General features: G+C 43.9%; 1 protein-coding gene across 1 annotated transcript in view; it reads right to left on the minus strand.

Moving 5' to 3' along the window:
• Positions 1-2552: 2552 nt before the first annotated feature.
• The window catches only part of Dapp1 (dual adaptor of phosphotyrosine and 3-phosphoinositides 1), a 49386-nt gene continuing 28358 nt past the window's right edge, over positions 2553-23580 (minus strand). Inside the window, exons 4-9 of the mRNA XM_059266330.1 lie at positions 18792-18922; positions 12194-12241; positions 10691-10753; positions 9598-9683; positions 7470-7557; positions 2553-4846 (exon numbers count right to left, since the gene is read on the minus strand). Coding sequence (XP_059122313.1) covers positions 4778-4846; positions 7470-7557; positions 9598-9683; positions 10691-10753; positions 12194-12241; positions 18792-18922 — 485 coding nt within the window. The 3' untranslated portion in view covers positions 2553-4777. The remainder of the gene's footprint in view (positions 4847-7469; positions 7558-9597; positions 9684-10690; positions 10754-12193; positions 12242-18791; positions 18923-23580) is intronic.

Here is a 23580-nt window from a genome sequence, read left to right on the forward strand (position 1 = left end):
GTTTTACCTAGTATAAACTGTCAAAAAAGCCTCATCCATGAGCCTGACTGAATCACCAGCAAAGAGGTTCTCTCTGCTTGGTATGCCTGAGAGGTCCAGGAGTGGCTCTCCTGATCAGTCCGTCGCTGGGTGATTCAGTACACAGGCACTGCTTGTGTGCCAGTCTCCAGCACTCCCAGAGCACAGCTTTGGACACGCTGTTGGCTTGGAATGTCTGCTCTGGGGACGGCCACCACTCCCCCCAGGAAGTCAGTGCCAGTGCTGTCCCTGGATTATTGACTGGGTGCTGCATTTGAGCTTCTGTCTCAGGGAATGTGTGGATACATTAATGGTCATTTGTAAAACCAGGAGGTGGGAATGGCTAAATATTCTTTCGTAAAGGTAACATAAAACTAGAATAACTTTTAAAATTCCACCTGTTAGTGCTGTGTGTGCAGACACATGCATACGTGTGTGGCAGTCAGAGGACAACTCGGGAGTCAGTTCTCTCCTGCATAAGTCTGGGGATCGAACTCAAATTGGCCACACTCATACGCAATAACAATAAGTAAAAATTTAAAATACTTCAAGCAACAAAATAAAACGAGCTGCTTGGGGAGAAAGTCCTCAGGCAGATCTGTGGGGTTTATGTGTATGTGTGTTCATTATAAGGAACTGGTGCAAGAAGCTGGGAGGTGGGACTGTAGAGTAAGCCCGGAGATGGAGACCATCTCCACTCAGGGCTTTTCCTCTTGCTGTAGAGATTTTTCAGCTGATTAGATGAGTCCTCCCCAGACTCTGTTAACTAAACATTTGCATCCCAAAGCCTGCTAACCTCACATAGATTCCTTCCCAACTGGGCTTTCCCTCTTTTGCCTGCCAGACAGCTGTACCTATGCTACTCAGAATGTGGCCCACAGCCTAGGCTGTTCTATACTGCTAGAAAATACAGAAATTGGCACTTAAAAACGTGCCTCTCCCTAGCACCGAAGAAAAATAATCTACACTAATCTGATGTCTGCTGAATCTGATATTTAAAATGGGATGTATAATTTCACTTCATTTTATTATTTATGTGTTATGTGTGTGGTGGGGGGCTAGGTGTGTGTGTGGGGGGGTGCCTGTAGAGGCCAGAAGAGGCACTGGAGTTTACAATGGCTGTGAACTCTCTGATGTGGATGCTAGGAACCTCTCTCTGGTCCTCTCCAGCCCCCTTAAGTCATTTTTAATGACTTTTCTAGAATCCCTGCCTATGATAGGTCAGAAATGTTTCAAAAAGTAAAGCTGGTCCTCCAGCACAGGTGGGTAAGCAACTCTACTTGAAGCATGGCTCCACCCTGGCCCTCCACTGTATGATTTCCTTGGTGACGGTCTGAAGTGTGGAAGGATGGGCCAGTAGGGTCTTATGTCCTCTACCACAGTCTTCATGTTCTCTCTGCCTGAGCGGGCTCACATCTTCAGAGGGGGGGGGGGGGGGGACGGGACGGGACGGGGATGACATGACACACCTCACAGTGTTCTAATGCCCAGGGGCTCTGAAGCAGGGGACAGCCTCTCCAGCTGCACTAGTCTTCCCTCGCCAAGGGGAGAGTTTACTGTCCTTGTAGGAGTATGTGGAGTAAGATTTCCCCAGAAGGAATCTTGACAATTGCCAACATTTGGCTGTGTCTTTCTTAGGGGAACTTGGAGAGACATGCCTCACTCACCTTTCTCCTACATCCCCTGCTCTGATCTGTTATCTACACATAACACCCTCCCTTGTGGTATTTTGGGTTTGGGGAACTAGCTAAGAGCCCCACCACCACCACCAGCCTCTTCTCTGGAGGTAAAAGCATGATAGTCTCCCTGAACAACCAAAAGCAGATAAAGCCTATAAAGCCTATAACCTGATCCTCGGCAAGTGGGGGTGTGTGTGGTAGTTTCCCCATTTCATGTCAGCCCCTCTAACATGGTCTAATGCCCTGCCCACTCTCCTACCCTGCTTTGCAGACCCCTCACAGTATTGACTGCTGTATATGGTCATGTATGTATTTATTGCCCTTTCCGTATTCAACTAAATCCCTGGAGGGACTCAGATGTTTCCTAAGCTTCCAGTCTTGTGTGCCTCCTGCTGTAACTGTAGTATCATTGCTATTTATGATATTAGTCCCTTGTATCTAAGTTTTGAAAGTGTGAGGGAGTCTTTCTGGAGAAAGCGCTCCCGCAGTAATGTGAGTGGAAGAGAGGCAACCTCACAGGCGGGCCACGACCAGGCCAGCTCCTGGAAGGCTTCCATCCTGGGTGCAGCTTGTATTCCTATTTTCCACTCTAAACCACAAGGTGGGTGGCCAAGCAAGAGTTTACAGATGCTTCCAGTGGCAGTCAGCAGGTTGTTAAGGGCAACCACCCATTGGTTCAGCTGTTTCTCCTGGTCACCCTGTTCCAGGTTGGCAGATGAAGTCATGCTTGGCAAAAAGGCAGCGCAAGCAGTGCTTTGAGTAGATCACTAGTGTATCAGTGGTTGCTGAGTGGTCTTTTCTACCTTACTCTACTCCGAAAGCAATAAAAATGTTATAAGAACATAATTAGACAAGTACAACAAAATCATGCAGTTTTTATTCAATAAACAGAACCGAAGGATATAAATAAATTTTACAGAAGGTAAAAAGAATATTTAACACGTGAAGAAAGACTTGTTTCTACGGAAATGAAACCTTAGCTCTCAAGGTGAGGAGGTTTACTTGCCAACTCAACAGTACATTTTATCTGGACACGGCTTTATTCCATAGAACACAAACATAACAAGTTAAATGCCCCTTCTTGCAGTGAGGAGTCTACCACTGATTCACAACCTCGCTCCAAAAACCCTCTTGAAAAAACAATTTCTGAGTCTCAGCTGTTGAAACAACAGGGAAAAAAAATATTTAACAAGGTACTACGAATGAATCTTGACGCCAACTTGAGAAATGCCAAAATACCTCGTGGGTATGTCCTTGAAGACATTCCAGAGAGAAGGGGGCTGACCTAATGACAGGTGTAATCCATTTATTTCACCCAAATGGGTCAGAATTTGAACAGACTACTAGGACGTGGCAGAATGTGGAAGATGGGGCCTGGTTGGAAGTATGCCACTCACAATGACGTACGGAGTCTCCATCTTGCCTCCTCTCTTTCCTGTTACTGCCTTGCTCTGCTTCCTGCCTGCTATGACGTGAGCTGCTGCACCACACCCTGACCACGGTGAGCTGAAACATCTAGAGCCATGAAGTGAAGTAAATCATTCCTGTAAGCTGTTTGCTCAGGGATCTTGACAAAAGTGCTAACCACTGTCTCCTTCTACTGCAAGAACAGAGTTCCAGCAGCCCGGCACCAGTTCTCGGCTCGTCACCCCTTTGTGTCCCTTCTAACTTCCGTCTTTAAAAGCCACATCAGCAATGGTAATAGAAGTTTGAATCTATTCATGACCTCTGAACACGAGTATGTCATTCCAATTCAATCCTCGTATTGCCGTTTGCAACAGCTATGTGACAGCAGCTGCCCTTTAATAATCTCGGGGTGCTTCCCGGGGCTCCTCTCATACAGTGATCTGGAGAGAGACAGAGGGCATCCTTTATGGTGAAGTCTCAACTAATGTGAAGAAATGGCAGCTAAAGATAACTTAGTGCTTATAAGTGTGTTACATTTGCGATGATAACCATTAAACTAAAGTTCACCCACTGCTTATCACCCTTCTCCAATGTGCATTTTCTTGCTGTTTAAAACATCCTCACCCTTTATTAGACATTAATTTACTTTTTCCTGTCTAGTTACCCACAAGACATGTAGTTTTTACAGTTTATCATTAGAAGTAAAGGATCGACTGGATTTGTAAGCTTTTTAAAAAGTACTTATTGTATGTATTTGTGATGTGGGGCACATATGCTGACATGCACGTAGAGGTCAGAGAACAACTTTGTGAAGTTGGTTCTCTGCTTCCACGTCTATGCGAGTTTTGGGGAATCCCACTCAGGTTGTTGAGTGTGGCGTGGTAAATGCTAAGATGGCTTACCAAGCCACCTCACCAGCCTCATTTCTAAGCCGTTTGAAAGGAAAAATAGATAGGATGAACATTTTTTAAGTTTTAGTTTTGAAAACTTTTTAAATGATTTTTTGCATTATGTGCATGTGTGTGAGTATGTGTACCTGTGTGCAGGTGCCCAAGGTCATCAGAGGCATCTGTTCCCACTGAAGCTGGAGATAGAGGTGTTCGTGAGCCACTTGGTCTGGGGTCCTAGAAACGGAACTCAGGTTCTCTGCAAAAGCAGACGCACTTCTAATGGCTGAGCCACCTCTTCAGCCCTATTTGAGGTTTTTGTATATAAACAAAACAGAACCAGCCCCTCCTTTGAAAGTCCTTGGTGTTTATTATCTTAAATTGCTTCCTAAAGGAGCAGCCTGAGCCCCCAACATACTGCTGTTTAATAACACATCTGAAGTTAAGTTGTGCCAACAGTGACTTGAGGCAGGACGCCAGGCAGCTGAAGTCAACAAGCCTGAGCCTCGTGAGAGCAAACTCTTCTTCTTGCACCGTGTTCTGAGAGTGGCTCCACCTGGAAGTGGGAGTTAGGCAGTTTCCATCAGCCGGGTGCTGCTTCCACGGTCTTGAGCAGATGGCTGGTCCAGCCAGCTGTTTTCTGTGAATCAGCAAACCACATCCAGCTCCCCACCACGGTCTACTTTGTGTTTGTTTTCCGAGGAAATCCTTTAATGACCTTCCCTCTGAAGCCTGCCGCAGATCAGAGCACCTGGAACGTTCCACTTTGCCCGAGCCAAGAAAGTTCTATTTGAAGATGAATGACCGAGATCGCACAGTATCCTCTCCTTGGTCCAGCTGTTTTCTTAGTTTTGACTGTAATAAAACATAGGTACATCTATTGTTGAGTCATTTTGAGATACTGACTCTGAAATAGTAAGGAAGACATGTTGAGCAGTAAAGGAGACATTCTGCTATAAATTACCACACCTCTACCAAGTTTTAGTGTTTGTTTGTTTGGTGGGTTGGTTTGGTTTTTCGAGACAAGATTTTCTCCGTGTAGTTTTGGTGCCTGTCCTGGATCTTGCTCTGTCGACTAGGCTGGCCTTGAACTCACAGAGATCTTCCTGCCTCTGCCTCCTGAGTGCTGGGATTATAGACATGCCTCCCCGCCTAATGTTTGTTTTTAATTTTCACTGCAGACATAGTAAAGTGGCTGTTACAATGTTACACTTTGGGAATCGATCTGATACTTTCCTAGGAAAGCACAGACACAGCACTGTCCAATCCAAAGGAAGACTCAGGTCTGCAGTTGTGGACTTTGAAAGATGCTGATAATATACTGTTAAGAGGAAGGAACCAGTGAAAACCACCAGAGAAGGGCTATGTTCTTAAAGATCCAGTTGGCCAGAAGTCTGAAAATACACATTTGAACTGCTTTCAAATTTAAATTTTCTATAATAATTATGTGTCATTCTTATAATAACAAAATACATGGAATTAGAAATGGAGTCATTTTCAGCCTAGGTTGGCCATGACAAAGCCTTCCCCACTCAGAATCAGCACAGAAGCAGTCTCAGAATGGGCACTGTATTAACTTGGATTTCAAACCAAAAAGACAAAAACCAAAAACCAAAACACATGGATGCTCAGCAATGTTCACAGCTGCCCCCCTCCCACACACACATACCTTTTCACCAGGGAGGACTGTTCCTATCACTGAGCTATAAGCCTGGCTTTAAGGATATCCGTTTTCAGACCTATAGATACAATAACTACACACACACACACACACACACTGATTAAGAAAAAGGTGTTTTCGCCGGGCGGTGGTGGCACACGCCTTTAATCCCAGCACTCGGGAGGCAGAGGCAAGCCGATCTCTGTGAGTTCGAGGCCAGCCTGGGCTACCAAGTGAGTCCCAGGAAAGGCGCAAAGCTACACAGAGAAACCTTGCCTCGAAAAACCAAAAAAAAAAAAAAAAAAAAAAAAGGAAAAGGTGTTTTGCCTTTGAATACACCATAGGTTTCAAGATAGTAAGTATGTAAAGGCTTGTTCCCAAGGGTGGTGGCATTGATATGATCAAGCCTTTATAAGAAAGGACTTACTAGGATGTCCTTATGTTACTGTTACACTGCCATTGGAAGGGAGTACTGCGCTGGAGAGAGTTCTAGAAGTCTGAGCTTGACCCACACCCCCTCAACCCCACTTGATCTCTGGCTTCCTGTTTGGAAGTGTGAGGTTCCCATCCTCCACATATCCCTGTCTTCATTTCCCAAGAGGTCTTCCTCAGAAGCTGAGCTGATGTGAGTGCTATGCCCTTGAACCTCAAACACTGTGAACCTCTTTTATTTCATAAGTAGCTTGCCTCGTGCATTTCATGAAAGAAATAAAAACCAGACTAATATATAATCTCACTACTATGGAATAATCCTTTTGTACACTGTGAAGATTTGTCACTCTGCTTGGTTTAATAAAGGGCTAAACAACCAATAGCTAGGCAGGTAGAAGTTAGGCAGGAAAGAAGGAGGCGGAGTCACCAGCCAGACGCAGTGGAAGCATGAGATGAACATGCAGTGCCAAAAAAGGTACCACCATGTGATAGAGTGTAGATAAGAAATATGAGCTAATTTAAGATGTAAGAGCTAGTTAGCAACAAGCCTAAGCCATAACAGCCGAGCGCTTATAATTAATAAGTCTCTGTGTGGTTATTTGGGAGCCAGCTGGCAAGACAGAACGGACCAGTGGTCCCAATGAAAAACTCTGCCAACATATTAATTACACTTACAGGAAATTTTAGACAACTTGTACTTGACTATCAACTCTATAACATACATGGTGAAAAATGTAAGGATTGGTGAATTATTTTAACTCTCTTCCCTTTGGGAAGTACATAGCAGGAAGATCAAACACCTTTGGTGCTTGATACACAATGTGCAGCTTTGAGAACCAAGCTCCTCCCCAAGCTCCCTCCTTGACAATTGAAAGGCTTTCCAAGTTGAAGCATATGTCAACGTCCCTCTCTGAGACCTTCCAATCCCAATATTCTCTTCCAGAGAAAATGGGGCTGACCAACACACCTTACAGGAAGACGGCCAGGAGCTACGACTGAGGCTGTGCTGAAGGCCAAGCACAACGCCACCCTTCCTTCTTACAACCTCCTCTTTCCTTTAATATCCCTTAAGCAAGCACAGATTATTCCACAGAGTTGCAAACAGACTTCCCTTTGATTCTGGGACCTGCTCTGATAACTGGAGTATACCTTACGTCATCAACACATTAGTTATCAAGACAAGACTTCCGGGGACTTTTAAAAGTCACCAACTTCCGCCGGGTGGTGGTGGTGGCACATGCCTTTAATCCCAGCACTTGGGAGGCAGAGGCAGGTGGATCTTTGTGAGTTCAAGGCCCGCCTGGTTCCAAAGCAAGTTCCAGGAAAGGCGCAAAGCCACACAGAGAAACCCTGTCTCGAAAAACAAAACAAAACAAAAAAGCTCACCAACTTCCATCGCAGTATTTTGATCCATTCATCAGCTTCAACTCCTGTCTTTGCACAGAGATAAAATGTCCTGAATGGAAACACTAAGCTGGCGAAAGAAAAGAAAGAACGTGTGACAGTCAGTATGGCTAGTTGAATATATCCTGGTTGAAAGCCTGAGCGCCTCCAGGGGAAGAAGAACTGATGAGGGCTCCCGTAATTATCAGGGCGACTTTGAAGAACTGGTGCACACAGAGCAGTTCCTGCAGCAACGGTAGGAATGCCTAGGAAGTTTTAAGTTTGTGTTATTACAAGTGAGATTTGTATTCTCCCGGGAGACTTCACAGAAGTGTATGTCCAGGTCACACCCACCTCCTTTTGTTGTGCATACCTTCGGTGGAATATAAGTCTATTCAGTCAAGCCCCACAGTGGTCCAGAGCCTGTCCATGGGTTAAAGGACAAGCCAGGCACATAAGAGGGTTTGCTGAAAGAACTCAGTTGTACTGGCTGCTTTAAGGAGGGCAACACTTCCTCCTGGATATAGAAAGACTACGTAGGAAAAGGGGACCAAAAATACCTCAGTTTGCTATTTCACCCATTTCTTCCCATGACTTAATCTCTGTCATAAAGAAAACGAACCTTTCTTTCAGCATAAAAGATTGGGAAGGTATGTGATAAGTCTTCATCTTGCTGCCTCTGATTATTTAGTCAAAATTATTTGAGTGATAAAGTTAACACTAACATGTCTTGGTTAGTCTTTCTATCCTCACAATCAAGACATAAATACTATTTTTTCCTATCTGTATTTTTTTTTTTCATGTATGCTAGGCTGGCCTCAAACTTGCTATGTAGCGGAGAATGACCTTGAATTCCTGATCCTCCTGCCTTGAGCTGAAATTCAGGCACATCTTGTATCTATCAGGCCTATGGATGGGTGAGTGGGTGAGTAGATAGGGCTGGAGAGGGAGGGATGCTGACAATGGATACATTGGACACCATGCTAAGTGTAAACTGGTTTCTGGAGTTGTCATTGATACTCCCTGGGGGAGACATTGTGAGTTGCTCTATAAATTCACACAAATTTCCCTTTCTTCTTGCAAACAGAAGCCCGGGCAATAAATTCTAATTAGTTTAAGCCAGTTACAATTATGATGATATTATGATAATTTATGTTGCAGCCAGTGAGTCATGCAGAAGCTTCACAGGGCAAGGTTTCCAGAGAAACATTGGCTTTCCTGATACAAAGGGCCAGGCATGGCTGATACGTCTTTTGTCATGTCTGTGAAAACATGAGGGCTGAAAGTGGCCACCTGGATCTGAAGGAGCCAGCTGGAGGAAAGTTAAGAGGATGATAAAGACTGTGGGTGAGACCTTGTCACAGTACACCTGCCTCTCAAGTTCCTGTTACTCAAGAAAAACAAACCTTTGCTAGATCATAGGGCAGGTATTAAAAAGATGCCTGTCGCTGGTCGATACTGTACATTGTTCACTTTCTCAGGTGTAATAGCAAAATTAAGTTCTATATATACTGTCTTTATTTTCAGAGGGGATGTGATCAGGATGCTGTATCTCGGCAACTTTCTTTCAACTGGTTTAGGAAAAGAAGTGATGAAGAAAATCTGTCAAGTTCTTAACGCGCTGAGGTTAGACAGAGAAAAGTTGACATCTTGCAGTCTGGGTAAGTATGAGAAACTTTCAGACAAAAGTTGGTAGAGAAGAAAACATGCCTTCCTTTATCAAGATGCTGTTTGTATCAGAAGTGTTTCATAGTATGCTAATTGTATCAGAGCAAAACACTTCCACCTGTCAGCCAGACACTGCCCTAACAATACAGATCGACCATCATTGGAGCTGGCTAAAGGATAATTAAACTTGAGAGGAAAATCTCCAGGGAGGAAGTTGTGTTGAGACATGAATGGCTGAATGTGTTCCAGCTGTGCAGTGCAGAGCCTGAACCTAGCCAACCTGCCTCTTTGTGGAAGCCACTGTAGACCAGGCATGTGTCCTCTGCACTGGAGGCGCTAACATGCTAACCTTGGGTTAGGTTCATGTCCCTCTGATCCAGACATGTACACGTTAAGACAGGTAGCTTTTTTACTCCTTGGCTTAAAGACTTTTAGAAACATTTCCTTTATGAAAGTAACTTACCAGAAACAGTTTACTCTTTCCTGTGAGTAATCAAATTGAACAGCTGAGCACTCCCTTAGGTCTAGGATCCGAATTGGCTCTGGTGACTGGGGGGAAAAGCAAACTATGTCATAAGAATAAACAGACATGTGTGTCCATCCCTCACTCCTTTACAAGGTTTCTGCTGCATGCAACTGTCAATTTCCTTTCATGAAGACGATGGAGGATGGGAAAGCCTGGCAAAGGGAACTAGCCTTTCACAGACTGAGCAATGGGAAGACATTGCTGGGCTACACAGATGGCTCAGTGGTTAGGAGGGTGACCCGCTCTTGCAGAGGATCTGTGTTCGATGCCCAGCACCCACATCAGGCAGCTCAAAACTGCCTGTAACTCCAGCACCAAGAGTCTCCATGCCTCAGGGCTGGCACCAATACTCGCGTGCACATACCCAAAAAACAGACACATACTCACACACATAACTTAGAATAAAATACATCTTTTTAAAAAAGAGGTTGCTTTTGTCAATTTACATCAGACAGAGATAGATTTTTAGCACATGGAAAGGAGTTATATTTTCTCCCATCCTTTTTATAAACTTCTACTTCTGCAGAAAATTTGTATACAAAAAGGAAGGAGAATCATTTTAAGTTGGCATGATAAAATGGACCCAAGCAATGGATATGCTATTAATAAAAGGAGAAATTGCTTCATAGGGACAATTGTTAAAGTATGGCAAGGGAAGAATTCCATTGCCCCACACAGAGGGACAGCTGTGCTGACCTGGCGGCCTCTGGAGGCAAACCACGGAGTCAGAGCTGATCAGGGATCAAGTGCCCACACCTTGGCTTGGGAGACGGCTCAGTGGGTAAAGATGCTTGTGGCCAAATCCAGCCCAGTGACCAGAGATTGATTCCCAGGATCACATTTTGGAAGGAGAGAAACAACTCCCACAGCTCGTCCTCTGACTCCAAACACACTCTGTGGCAAGTGTACCCCACCCCCATTATAAACACAAACTGAAAAGGCTCGGGTCTCTGGACTCTGTTTCGGAGGGTGCTGGGGACCTTACAGAACTGATGACTAAGGGGGAGTGGGGTGCTGATGTCTTTCTCACCATCTGGTCTTTGAAATATTTCAGTTCGTTCCTCTGCAAAGTGAACCATCTTGTTTTCCAGGTCTGAGGGGGAAAATTTAAGTTTTGAGTACAGAATGTAATATTTAAACTTGATAGTTTATTTTCATTTTAAAAGTATATAAAAGATAAGATAAAAATAAGTCTAAAATATTTTTATCTATCACTTTTGAGAAAAGTTTCAAAATAGCTATTAAAAAAATGATTTTTCTGTGTTCTAAGATCACAATAGAAATACCGCCAGCTTATTTAAATGAATAATGCAGCTGTTGTAAACATTCAAGGTGATTTCTAACAAGCCACTCAAGTTTCTATTTTATTGACACTATAATAAAAAAAAGATATCAGTTTTGAGAACCTTCTATGAGCTATATCCCCACACCAGAAATTTACATATATATTCATGTATACTCTTGAAATTTTATTTTTATATATAATATATATTTAGTTAAATATATGATAACTAGCACATATAAAGCAAGGCCATCTATTATTATTATCATTATTATTGCTATTATTTCACAAATAAGCCAGTTGAGGTTTAGGAACCTTTAACCACATGACACTGAACCTCTCCTGAAGAGCCATGGACTCACAACAAAACCTTGCTACTTCCTTCCTATATCCTAACAAAGTGCCGATCTGTCTCAGCTGGCAATGCACCCACTCAAAAGAGACAATAGAAGATTCAGGAATAAATGTTCAGGCCAGGCATGGTTGTGCACACCTGTAATCCTAACTCTACGGGCCCTGAGAAGAAAGGTTGTACGTCTGAGGTCATCCTGGGCTGTGAGTGAGACCCTATCTGAATACAAAACAAACAAACCAAAAAACAGGGTACAAATGTGAATGTCTCCCACCCTCAGGGAGAATCCAGCCGAGTGAGGACATGGATAACTGCATGATTAGGATAGAGTCAAGCAGCTTGGTTCACAGGAGAAGGGGTAAGACCTTGACCCCTAAAACAGACAAGAGCCGACAAAGCATGAGTGGAGCTGATATGTTGAATGACGGTGGCCATGACACATGTAAGTTTAACAGAACACTACAGGTACAATTGCAGACAGGGAGCAGTCAGGTGCCCTGGACTTGTAAAGATCTAAATTATGTTTACTTTGGCATGTTATAACATATTTTTTTAAAGCACCAGTGATGTATTTGGCCTACCTTTCAGTGAGCATTGTATAAAAGTTTGACTTTTATGTTAAAAACAAAAAGAGCAGAAACGTTCAAGGGTTAATTTAGCCCCTTTGTTCTTAACCCTTCCACTGAACGTGCTCCACCGTGCTTCCTTTTTAATATGGACTGCAGGTTACTTACACAGGGCTTGGCCAGAGAACAGTCAAGTTATTTTTCAGGTAAATATAAGTGGCTTAAAATAAGTTTATAATTTTCCTTTAAAAATATATATATGTCAATTTTAAGAGATGAGTCTATGGTGTGTTGTCTTTCCTGTGGTGGCATGAGCAAACCACACTCCCTTACCTTTACCAGGCCGCCCTGCTTGGTGAGATAGCCTTCCTTGGTGCCGAGCTGCAAAAGAAAAAGGCCAGAATGAAGCCCAGAATTGTCGCATTTGGCCTGTGTTCCGTCCTAGTTTATCTTCCTGTGCTAGGGGACGAGACCTTACTCCAGGCAAGCTGCAGGCTTGGCCCTCCGCCCTACTCTAGGAAGAACATGCTCGCTGCTCATCTTTACCTGGTCCTCTCTCGTTCTTCACCTGGCTCTTGAAACTCTCCCAGGTGCTGTGGGAGACACTTTGTGGACTGGATTGTCTGGTGTTTTCCATATCAACAGGCATCGCTGGAAAGGCTCTCTATTACCTCAAGTTCGTGATTTGAAAATAATTACCCACCGGTATTTGTCAGTGCGCATTGTGAACAGCAGCAGCTTGTATTGCTGTAGGAATCCTAGTGTATAAGCACTCATATGTCATGGGTGCTCCATAGTGCAATTGGCCTTAAGCCTCTGTATCTATCAGCTCTGCACTCTTGGGTTCACAAACCATGGACTGAAACATTTGAAAAGAGCGCTGAGTCTGTATTGAACATGTACGGATTCTTTTACTTATCATCCCCCAAACAAATAGTCTATTAACCATTTACCTGGTATTTATATTACACTGGTGTGATAAGAAATCTGATTTGAAGTACAGGGAGGATGCATATAGTTTATGCAAATACTGTGCCACTTTATAGAAGGGTCTTTGATGTCTAAGGACACTGGCTTCTATGTGGGGTCTTGGAAATACTGACAGCTACCGAGAGATCATTACATTTGGAACAGTATATTAAGAAAAATAAAAGAGTTTCTTTATTCCAGGGCTTTGTCTTTTAAAGTTTTAAGAACTAAGAAGCAGAATTATCAACATTTGTTTTATTACAGTCTTCCTCCTCCTACGTGTTCTTCTCCACTCCAAAGCCATCTCATGAGACTCACATCCCATGAAGAAGATATTCAGGAGTGTAAATGTATTTATACTTCATCTATTCAAAATAGGATTTGAAATACAAATGAATCATTTGTTTTAATCTATATTTCATGAGTTCAAAAGTAACAGCAGTATTTAGCATCTATGAATTATGAATGGAGGGGAAATCTACATAGGCCTGGGACCCTAACCTTCATAATCCCATAACCTTCTGAACAAACTGAATTCCTGGGAGGTTATTTTGTTCTAATGTGCTCTCGTAATATATCTTTCATTATAGAGAAGAAAACAAATAAGAACTGGGAAATGACTTTGTTGATGTCAGGGTTCTTCTTATGGGAATTTCCAGAGTGTTTTTTCCTGAGGTGAATTCTTCCTACCGAATAGAAAGAGGAACCACCAAAGTTCAAAGAACCAGAGAGGAGAAATAACCCAGAGCCACTTCTGGAATTCTGATGGCAGAGAAGTCAAGATGAACTTCCTAACTGTGCATTTCAGTAAAGTTAATCAATATTGCTGAGTCTGATATCACATAATCACTGTGATTTATTTTGATGTTGAAGAAATTAAACTGAGGGGCTGGAGAGATGGCTCAGTGGTTAAAAGCACTTGTTGCTTTTCCAGAGGACCTGGGTTCAATTCCCAGTACCCACATAGTAATCACAGCCACCCACAATTCAGTTCAAGGGGACCCAATGCCCTTTTTGGCCTCTGAGGACACCAGGCATGCAGATAATGCACAGACATACATGCAGGCAAAACACAAACAGCATACACTTAAAATTTTTTAAAAATTGAAAATTAAAAAAAAGTAATTAAACTAAGTTAATTATTAAGAAAACTTTTAAAAATTATCATTTTGGGTTGCTACAGGTAATAAAGAGATAAAATGATTAAGGGTAAAATGTTTTGTAAAGGATCCTGATAGAATTAACCACTGAATTCAAGCTAAGAAATAATGCTACTCATTCAATATTACCTCTCTCGAATTAATATACTAATGTCTAGTATTTTCTGTGATCTTGGTAAGTGAAATGCTGAAGATGGAAAGGCTGAGAATATAATCTGACCCAGAGTTTCCAGATATGAGAACTGACATAACTGTATGGCAGACTTATCCTTAAACCTGATATGATCCGTAGCAGAGAAGATGTTTGAAACAGCTCCAGGTTAGGAACAACCTAAATGTTCAACAGTAAAGGATTAGCCAAGCTGCCTCCCTCGCTGTCCTCAGATGGAATGAGTGTGTGGACATTTGTGCACCTTGACACAGAGTGGTGGAGCCCAAGCAGGGAACAGGAGGAATTCACATGGCTGTCGGAGCAGCAGCTTGGTGTGGGTGGTGATGCGGGGTGGACGAGGGCTTCTTTCCAAACAGGTGAAGGTGGCAGCCAGTGTGGCTTCACAGAGAAGTCAGTAAAGTAGACGTCTGCAGTGACAGGAGGGGGGCAGTGGCCGGGAACTGAGCCGTGAGTGAGCAGGAAGTCTGGGTAGGGGGATGGGCAGCAGGAATAGCGGATGGAGATTGCTTACACTCTATTGATCAGCAAATTTCACTAAGCCAATCTGAGTCAGAAACTTGAAATACATTGACTCCTGGAGTATAACTACATTCAGCCTATCATCATGTTGGCTTATACCTTATCTTGAAGGTGACCAGTTCGTGTCCTAAGAGGTCTCCTTGCCTCTAACTTAGCAACAAGTCCACTGAACACTTAGTAGTTAGGGGTCTTTTTCAAAATGTGAAGACTTAAATTATGTGACTAATGCTGTCAGATTTTCTCAAGACCCCTAACAAAGACTCTGTCTTGGACAGTGAAGGCTTTCAGAGCATGTGAAGGAGGTAGTTGGCATTTGACCATGATGATTCCTCATGCATACACAACAGGACACTTAGCTTGCCTCAACCTTCCTACTGCTGGGAAGCAACTCCAGCTGGTTCTCCAGTGCCTTTGTGTCTCAGATTCCCTCCGGCTCACTCCTCCCAGCCTGGCTGATCTTGTTGGTCCTTAAAGCCCCTCAATGGAATTCCTGCCTCAGAGAATTTGTGTTACTTTCTACCTACTTTATCTGCCTACTCTATCTTGTTACTTCTTAAATGTGAACTGTTCCTTCCTTTCTTTAAAAAATAAAAAGAGATTTTTATGTGTTGACAATTTCATATACACACATAACATATTTTCTCATTCCTTTAAATGACATTTCTGTTCAAATGTTACTACTTTCTCAGAGAGGTTGCCCTGTCTTCCCCTTAACCTTTTAGGTATTATGTACTAAAATGGGAGCTCAATTTACCGCAAGAATCACAACGCTTAAAGCTGGTGGGCACGTAAAACAGTTTGTTTAACAAATGAATTAATTAAATTTAATCTTACCTCAGGAACCTAATGCTTTGCTGTTTACAATACATGAATAATAATTTCCCTAAATGCAGTTGACAAAGGATGTTAAGTAATTTTATGTAAGTGCCTGCATTTGGGGGAAATGGGGCTGCTTTCATTTTTACTTCAAGCAAGTTCTTCTTCTAGGAGTATGATGTAATGTTCTTCCTCCACAGACAGGGCTCGGACAGGAACTGAATTCTCAAAAGAGAAAACAGAAGTGTGGACACCTCAGAGCTTGCACTGGGAGACAGAGGTGCCACATCAGATGGCCATTTGGGACAATTAGTAAACAAAGAGCTGTTGTGTTCAGTAGGGGACAAGAATTCCAATCCAACCAGAACTCTTCCCTCAACCATGCCAATCCAGAATTCCATAAGCAAAGAGTGATGAGGTATGGTTCAGGATCTATGAAAAGTCTTTGTTGTTTTGGTTGGTATCATTACATAATAAATTTCACAGGCCTCTCTATATAATGTGTGTTCCTTGTTGACCAAGCACTAAACACTCTAAAACTTCCCTCCTGTGTTACAATGCCTACGTGCTTGGGCAGCTGAACTCTCTGACACATGGAGGAAGCCAGAAAGTAACATGACTTCCATAATTAGCTCTAAAGAGTCCTAGTCTACCCTGCTAAGACCAAAGCTACCAATTACATATTGGCTGATTCTTACTACTGATAAAAGATACTTGTAAATCAGAGTTTCACTGACCATTGATCTTCAGAAGTCTATCAGGGTCCAAGAGGGGAAGGTGGACATGGTTTCCCACCCTTAATTAAGAAACTACCTGTAGCTGATACCTGCTGGCAAAGGAAAAATTCATTTTCTTCAATGGCATCTAACTGATCACACTTCAAAGTATACCTAATGCCTGGGGAGTAGTTGGCCAACACAAAGCAAACTCACTGGAATTTTTGTAGACTTTTTGTCTCATTTTGCTTTCGGGAAGCATTTTTTTGTTTTGTTGGTATTTTGCTTGTATATTTTGGGTTTTGTTTTTGTGGTACATTTCTTGGTTTTTGTTTGTTTCTTAAAGAGAGAAAGGGCATGGATTGGGTGGGTAGGAGATGGGGAGGATCTGGGACGAGTTGGGGGAGGGGAAGTGTGGTCGGAATATAGTGTATACATTTTTTTCTCAATAACGAATGAAGACTAGCAGAGGAGAATGCGGAGTTAAGCAGCCAGTTGATAGAGAGGTGGTTTTGTGATGGGTAGTGAGCTAAGAATGGGGAAAGGGGAAACTGAAGGGAACTGGCTGGCTAGAAAATAGAAAACAAGAACTGAGCAGACTGTAGGTGTTGGTCTGGTCTCTGGTCCCCTCTGACTCTGGAATACATGTCACTCACTGTGCTTTCCTGGATTTCTCCAGTTCTAGCAGCTGAGGCTTCCTTTCGCTCTTTAACAAAGCCCTCTCCTCCTGCGCGCAAGCGCAAGCACACGCATGCGCCATCTTTCTTAACCAATTTTTGAGGATTGTAGGAAAATGGTAAAAATAAGGCATACCATTAACTATTCAGGTTACAAAAACACACAAGCAATTATTCCTGTGTATATGCTGCACATGTGTGCATGCATGTGTGCACGTGCATGGAGGTCAAAGTGCAACCTTGAGTATCTTCTCCTTCCTCCTTAGAGACATACACCAGGCTAGCTGGACTTGAGGCTTCCAGAGGCTCCCTTGCCTCCGCCTCTTACCTTCTCACAGGGAACAAGGATGTGTGTGTTACCGAGTCTTGCTTTTACATGGCCATGGGGATCTTAACCAGGTCCTCAGGTTGTGTGGCTGGTGCCTTACCCACTGACTAAAGCCCAGCCCTTCTTCCTTATTTATTGGCACAGCATCATGCTTGATAGCCCTGGCTAGCCTCAAATTTAATCTCCCTGGTGTTGGAATTACCAGACCCTACCATCACACCCAATGTGGTATATATAAGGAAGCCTTTTTTGGCATCAGAATAGAAAAAACAAAATCACTTCGGGGATAGGAAGGCTGCATCTGTTTTAATATGGTCGGTTGCTGAATAACTGCCAGTGGCTGTTTTCCAAGTGTAGGATTGGTTCCTGGTGTTTTATTCGGGCACTGCCATTTTTATCATCTGCAATTTCTCCTACTAGAAGTATTCAGCATTCCAGGAAGAGAAAGCAAGTAGAACTGTGAGGATGGGGAAGGAAGGAAGGGGGGTCTAGGAGGAACCTACAGACGGTGGCTCACAGAACATGCATGGATGGACTCTGGGAGGAACAATGAGTGACTCTGTAACACTCATGCTAAAGCGGGGTGGGGGTGGGGGGCGCGGCTCATGCTGCAAACAAGTATGAATACTTTCTCTCTGTGGGTGCCAGTCAGTGAAGAATGAAGGCTAGAAAAAATAGCACCCCAAGTTTTGTTTTTTGGTACTTCAAAAAATATGTAGGGTTTCTCTATGTAGTCCTGTCCCTCCCGGAACTCACTCTTGTAGACCAGGTTGGCCTTGAACTCAGAGATCTGCCTGCCTCTGCCTCTTGAGTGCTGGGATTAAAGGTGTGGACCACAATGCCCAGATGCACCCCCAAGTTTTATGGTGAAGGTGGAGAAGGCTTTTCTTTCATGGATGGTTCAATTGCAAACGAAATTGTTTTTCTGAGTTGGAAGCAGCTTGTCAGAGTGACTGCTTAGTGAACTCCATGAGCACCTGTCGAATCTACTCTACCACGAACCTGTTTGGCTATTTAAAGAGACATTTCAATGATGTTTTCTAAGTTTTTTAAATCCTGTCACTAAGACATCCCCCGCCCTGTGTGTGTGTGTGTGTGTGTGTGTGTGTGTGTGTGTGTGTGTGTGTGTGTGTTCTACTGGTGATGGAACCCAGGACCTCACAATACCAGGCAAGTACTGAAAAGAAACACTGAGCTAACACTCAGCCAAAGCATTTGTGGGGTTGGTTTTTGTTTGTTTTTTAATTTTCCTTGGGCCAGATGAACTGAATTATAGGCTTCAAATATTATATTACTTTCCAGGGTTTTATATCCCCCTCTAGAATATACTGTTTGTTGTTTATTTGTTTGCTTTTCAAGACAGGACAGGGCCCTACAAGACAGCTCTGGCTGACAAGGAACTCTCTATTTAGCCTGGGGTTGAACTCATAGCAACTCTCAAGTTTCCGACTCCCACGAGCTGGGATTATGGCTGTGGCACTAGGCTGGCTCCAAGCTAGACTGTTTCTATGAGCTCATGAACTAGTTCTTGCTACATTTGACGGCGTTCAGTGAAGGGCATGGTGGGCACTTACAGAAGGTGCAGTGGGCACGAGGTCGTTTTCTGTTCTTCCTGTCTGCATTGCTGTGTGGACCCGGACTGATTCATAAATGGAAGGCTCTTCCACTATTCTTGGATAGGGATGTTTCAAAACAATCAGAGTCCCTGAATGAAAACAGAAATATACATCCGTACATACATATACATATAATCCAGTATGACCCCGAGGGAAGACCCAAATGTTAGCTAGGTAACTGGCTGGACTGTAAAGTCTATTTATTTATTTATTTATTTATTTATTTATTTATTTATTTATTTATTTAATCTGTGTGTAAGTGTGTCATAGGTGGAGGTCAGAGGACAACTTTTAGAGTCTGTTTTCTTCTTCCACCATGGGACTCCGGGGGTTAAACCCACATCGCCAGGCTTGGGAAGCAAGTGCTCTCCCAGCTGAACCTTCTCACCAGCCCCTCTATCGTTATACACATGTGCTTACTCATCTTCTCAGAACTGGAGAGTGACGACTTCACACAAGGCACATAACTTGGATGCACAGAGATATGACATGATGTAGATGAGTAATCAATGCAGTCATTTAAATGAACAGGGTGATGAGATCCATAGAGTAGTGAGGACCAAGTGGGATATTCAGCAAGGCTTTCACAAGAAGCTTGATGGTTGAGTTAGACCTTTAGCAATAACCAGAAGTGAACTTTAACAAAGCCGGGCAGACAAAGCAGAAAGCCCAGGACCCCGGGAAAGATCTATGCTATTGCCCTTACCGCATAGCAGCATTGAAACGAACGTCACCAGTCAGTGGGCCTCCCAGCCCTCTCCCCATGTTCTCCCAGCACCCTAAGGAAGCCTGGGACTTGGGTGGGTATGGCATGAGCAGATGGAAGCTTGTTTGCGATGGCTTCCACTTCCATCCTGAAGAGGGGGCCAGGCAGAAAGGAGACTCAGCCCAGACAAATAGGCCCTGGGAACATGATTCAGAGGCTCCGAAAACTTCTGACTCAGCATTCTGACATTTCCCATTCTGTACACTTCCCTAACTGATCAGTCAATCAGAAACTAGAAACTTTGACTGCAAAGGAAGCCAGAGTCTTTTTCTTTTTCTCTACTGCAATGGCTTCTTGCTAATTTTCTGGGGTGGGGGTGGGATTGTTAAAGATCACACCAAAGGTCTTGGATGTGCTAGGCAAGAGCTCTCTCTACCTCCGACCTCCTTCTTGCTTTTTATTTTAACGAGGTCTTTTCTATAGCAGCTCTATTTAGGACTAGACAAGACCTGAAGGAAATAAGTAAGTCAATCACTGGGTGATTTGCTTCGTTCTGTGCCAAATACTTGTGTTGGCCATGGGGCCACCACAGCAGACTCGGGGTACCTGCCCTTACTATGACAGTCAAGACTCAGGGACCAGAAGCACAAGGTCAATACATTTCTGGTGCAAGATGCATTATGAACAAATGAATAAAGAAGGGCAGGAGACAGAAGGTGGGAAGTAGGGTGACAGTCTCTTATAGGTGGCCATCTTTGAAACGAAAAGTTGAAAAAACTGTAGAAGGATAGACATCAAATTGGGGCAAAAGAGGAGCAAATAGTAACAGCAGAATTCCTCCTTGGTGGTGCAAAGGCCCAGAATGTTAATGATAACTGTACCCTCCAAAACACTGTCCAGTGCTTATATAGACACGAGTGACTGTCAAATCAGATACCCTGGCTGCCACGCAGTGTGGGGGGGTTAGAAAAGACAAAGGAAGGGTCTCTGATGCTGCTTTAGAGAAGCTGAGCATCGGCCCCTCTGTGTATCCCATTCACATCAGTAGCCCCAGGCTCACAATGACAAATGGCTGGGCGGTTATCAGAGGGCCCAGTCTTGCTCTTGCATGGTGTCTGTGCTTTTTCTTCTCTTCTTTTTTTAATCACTGGGACCCTTTCTGAGAATCCATCAGTCATATGTGGGGCACGAGTCAGAATGAAAGCACAGGCATCTAAACCAAGAGCAGCCTTTGAGCAGGCTCGGGGGCTGTGCAAACACTGCTCACCTCTGCAGACGCTGGGTGAGCTCAACACTAGTGTCCTATCGCCAAGAAACACCTCCACCGGTATGCCAGGCAGCAGGCTGGCACTGTGGAAAGATCCCTGGACTCAGCAGCAAAGGCCAGGCTGGGCGCCCCTCCCCTGCCCCTCTGTACCTGCTGACTCTCCCCTGCTCCTCTGTACCTGCTGCCCCTCCCCTGCCCCTCTGTACCTGCTGACCTAGTGCAGGCCCTCTGTGCTTCTGTTCTTCCCCTGACTAGTGTGAACAGCTACACTTCCTCCTCCAGGCTGAGCTGTGCACCAGATAAAGGGTGTTTGCAGAAAGATTACAAAACAGATATTATTCTTTGGTAAAGAACATTTAAAAGTCCTTAAATGAAACTCTAATGACTAAATTTTTGAGAACTTAGATTTTTTTTAAAGATTTTATTCGTGCGTGTCTGTGTCTGTATGCATGTGTGTCTGTCTGTCTGTTCATCTGTATTTGTGTGCTTGTGCATGCTGATGTCTGCAGAGGTCAGAGTGTGTCAGATCCCCTGGAGTTGGAGTTACAGGCAGCTCACCTGCCTGAAATGGGTGCTTGGAACCAAACTCTGGCCCTCAGCAAGGGGAGCAAGCACTTTTAACTGCTGGGCCATCTCTCTGGCCTCACACTCTAAGTCCTCTTTGCATTACTCACTCCCTCTCTTTTTCTCTCCCCCTCACATGTGTGCACGCATCCACATGTGCACACGCTCTAGTGTGCATGCATGCATGTGTGCATGTGTGAACTAACTGGATTCACTTCATTTAGTTCCTCTTTTGGAAAGAAGGCTCAGTAGCTTCAGTAGAGGCTGAGTGCTATTTCCTGGCTTCACAAACACTGCTGGAGGCCCATTTTTGAGAAGCGTGGGGCTAGGCCCCTGCAGACATGTCCATCACTGACAGCCTCGGACTGGCTGTGACTACTGAGCTGGTTCCCTTTGCTCTCTTGTTCAGCTTGTCCTTGCATTCTGGGCGAGTGTACTAAAGCATTTTCTCTCCCCGCTGTACTCCAGTGTTTTTTAATTTAGCCAGCTAGAGATGCACACACAACTCATAACTTCCACCCAAAGCCCGAGACAGTATCTTCACTCTACAGGAAAGACACTCTGGGTTGGTGAACTTAGACAAAGGGACCACAGGACTTGGTTAGAAGAGTCAGATGAAAAGCGATGGGGAGGCAGGTGCACGTGGAGAGGTGGGGGGGGGGGGGATGGGCGTGGCTGAGGACCGAGAGGGAAGCAGATCAGAAACTGCCTGTCCTGGCCACTTGGTTCCAAGTTTCACTTCAGTTTCTGAACTTCATGAAGGTTGCTTCCTGTCACAGATATGAAGCCTGGCTTCAGACGTGCTCAGTAGAGGTGCATATTTAGATGATCAGAGCTGGACCAACATAGGCATTCTAATTTGATGGACTGATGGATAATGGAGTTTATGTGACAGTTTATGTGGCATCTATAACTCCATACCCATTACCATGATTGTGTTAAGGGACTCCTATAGATAGAATTCTAGATGAACTCTAGATGACACTCAGAAAAAAGACAGGAATGGCCTCAGGCCTCAGGTATTGTTTTGGAAACTTTCATTTTCATATTTATTGTACTCAAGTTTGCTTGTTAGGTCTCCCAGATGGACCATAAAGTGTTTGAGACAAAGAATGGTTTTGGAGGGGCCTAGAGCAGTGACTTAGTGGTTAAGAGCACTTATTGCTCTTGCAGAGGACCTGGGTTCAGTTCCCAGAACATACATACATGGTGGCTCACAAGCATCTGTAGCTCTAGTTCCAGGGGATCTAATGACCTCTTCTGATCTCTGTGGCATCAGGCACACTTGTGGTATAGGCATACATGCAGGCCAAACACTCACACACAGAAAATAATAATTTTTAAAGGATGATATCTAACTCACCTCTCTATTTTATCAGTGGTTAGCAGTGTCCACCTGGTGATTGGCACTCAATCCATACTTATTAAATTAAATATATGAAATAATAGGCACCCACATTTTGTTTCTACCGCTCCGGGGTTCAGAAAATAACTTTGCAATTGTCAACACATGTTCTTCTGTCCCTGCCAGTGGGATGTGGCTTTTTAGGGGTGGGGTGTTTTAAATGAATAGTCCAGTTCTTCTTCCTATCTGCCTTGGTGCTTGCTTGACATAATTTAGCCAACATTCATTTACAACTATAGCAGCTTTACTACTCCATGTTTAGTCTCCCAGGGAGAAACACACTAAAAAGGCCAGTAGACCAGTTAGCTAGGGCAGAAGATTCTATTCAAATGTCCAAGCCAAGTCAGATCACTTAGTTTGGAGTGGTCCCTTGATTCTGCCACACATACGAGTACACTAGGGTTTAAAATCTGAGGAGACATTGTAGTGGGTAGCCGGTCCATCTCTGACCTGGAAGTACCAACCCCTTTGAGGCTTCCGTAACTGTCATGCCGCAGACCTGAGAGAGGACCCCTGAACACCCGAGATCCGGATGGGGAGCTCTCTCGGCTCCGCCTTGTAGGCGTGACAGTTACGGAAGCCTCAGAGGGGGTGGTACTTCCAGGCCAAAGCTGGACCGGCTACCCACTACAAGACAAACATTTGATGGACACATCTGTCGTTACTTGTTTCCTGCTAGACCAAAGAACTCACAGCTCTTGCCGTGAATCTGACAGAATTAATGGCCACCAAGGGGTTTAGTGAATGAGTCATAATGGTGAACGCTTGTGTCAAGAATCATTCTGAGAGTCTTCTACATCTGAAG

The sequence above is a fragment of the Peromyscus eremicus genome, chromosome 6, assembly GCF_949786415.1.
Source record: "Peromyscus eremicus chromosome 6, PerEre_H2_v1, whole genome shotgun sequence".
NCBI lineage: Eukaryota > Metazoa > Chordata > Mammalia > Rodentia > Cricetidae > Peromyscus > Peromyscus eremicus.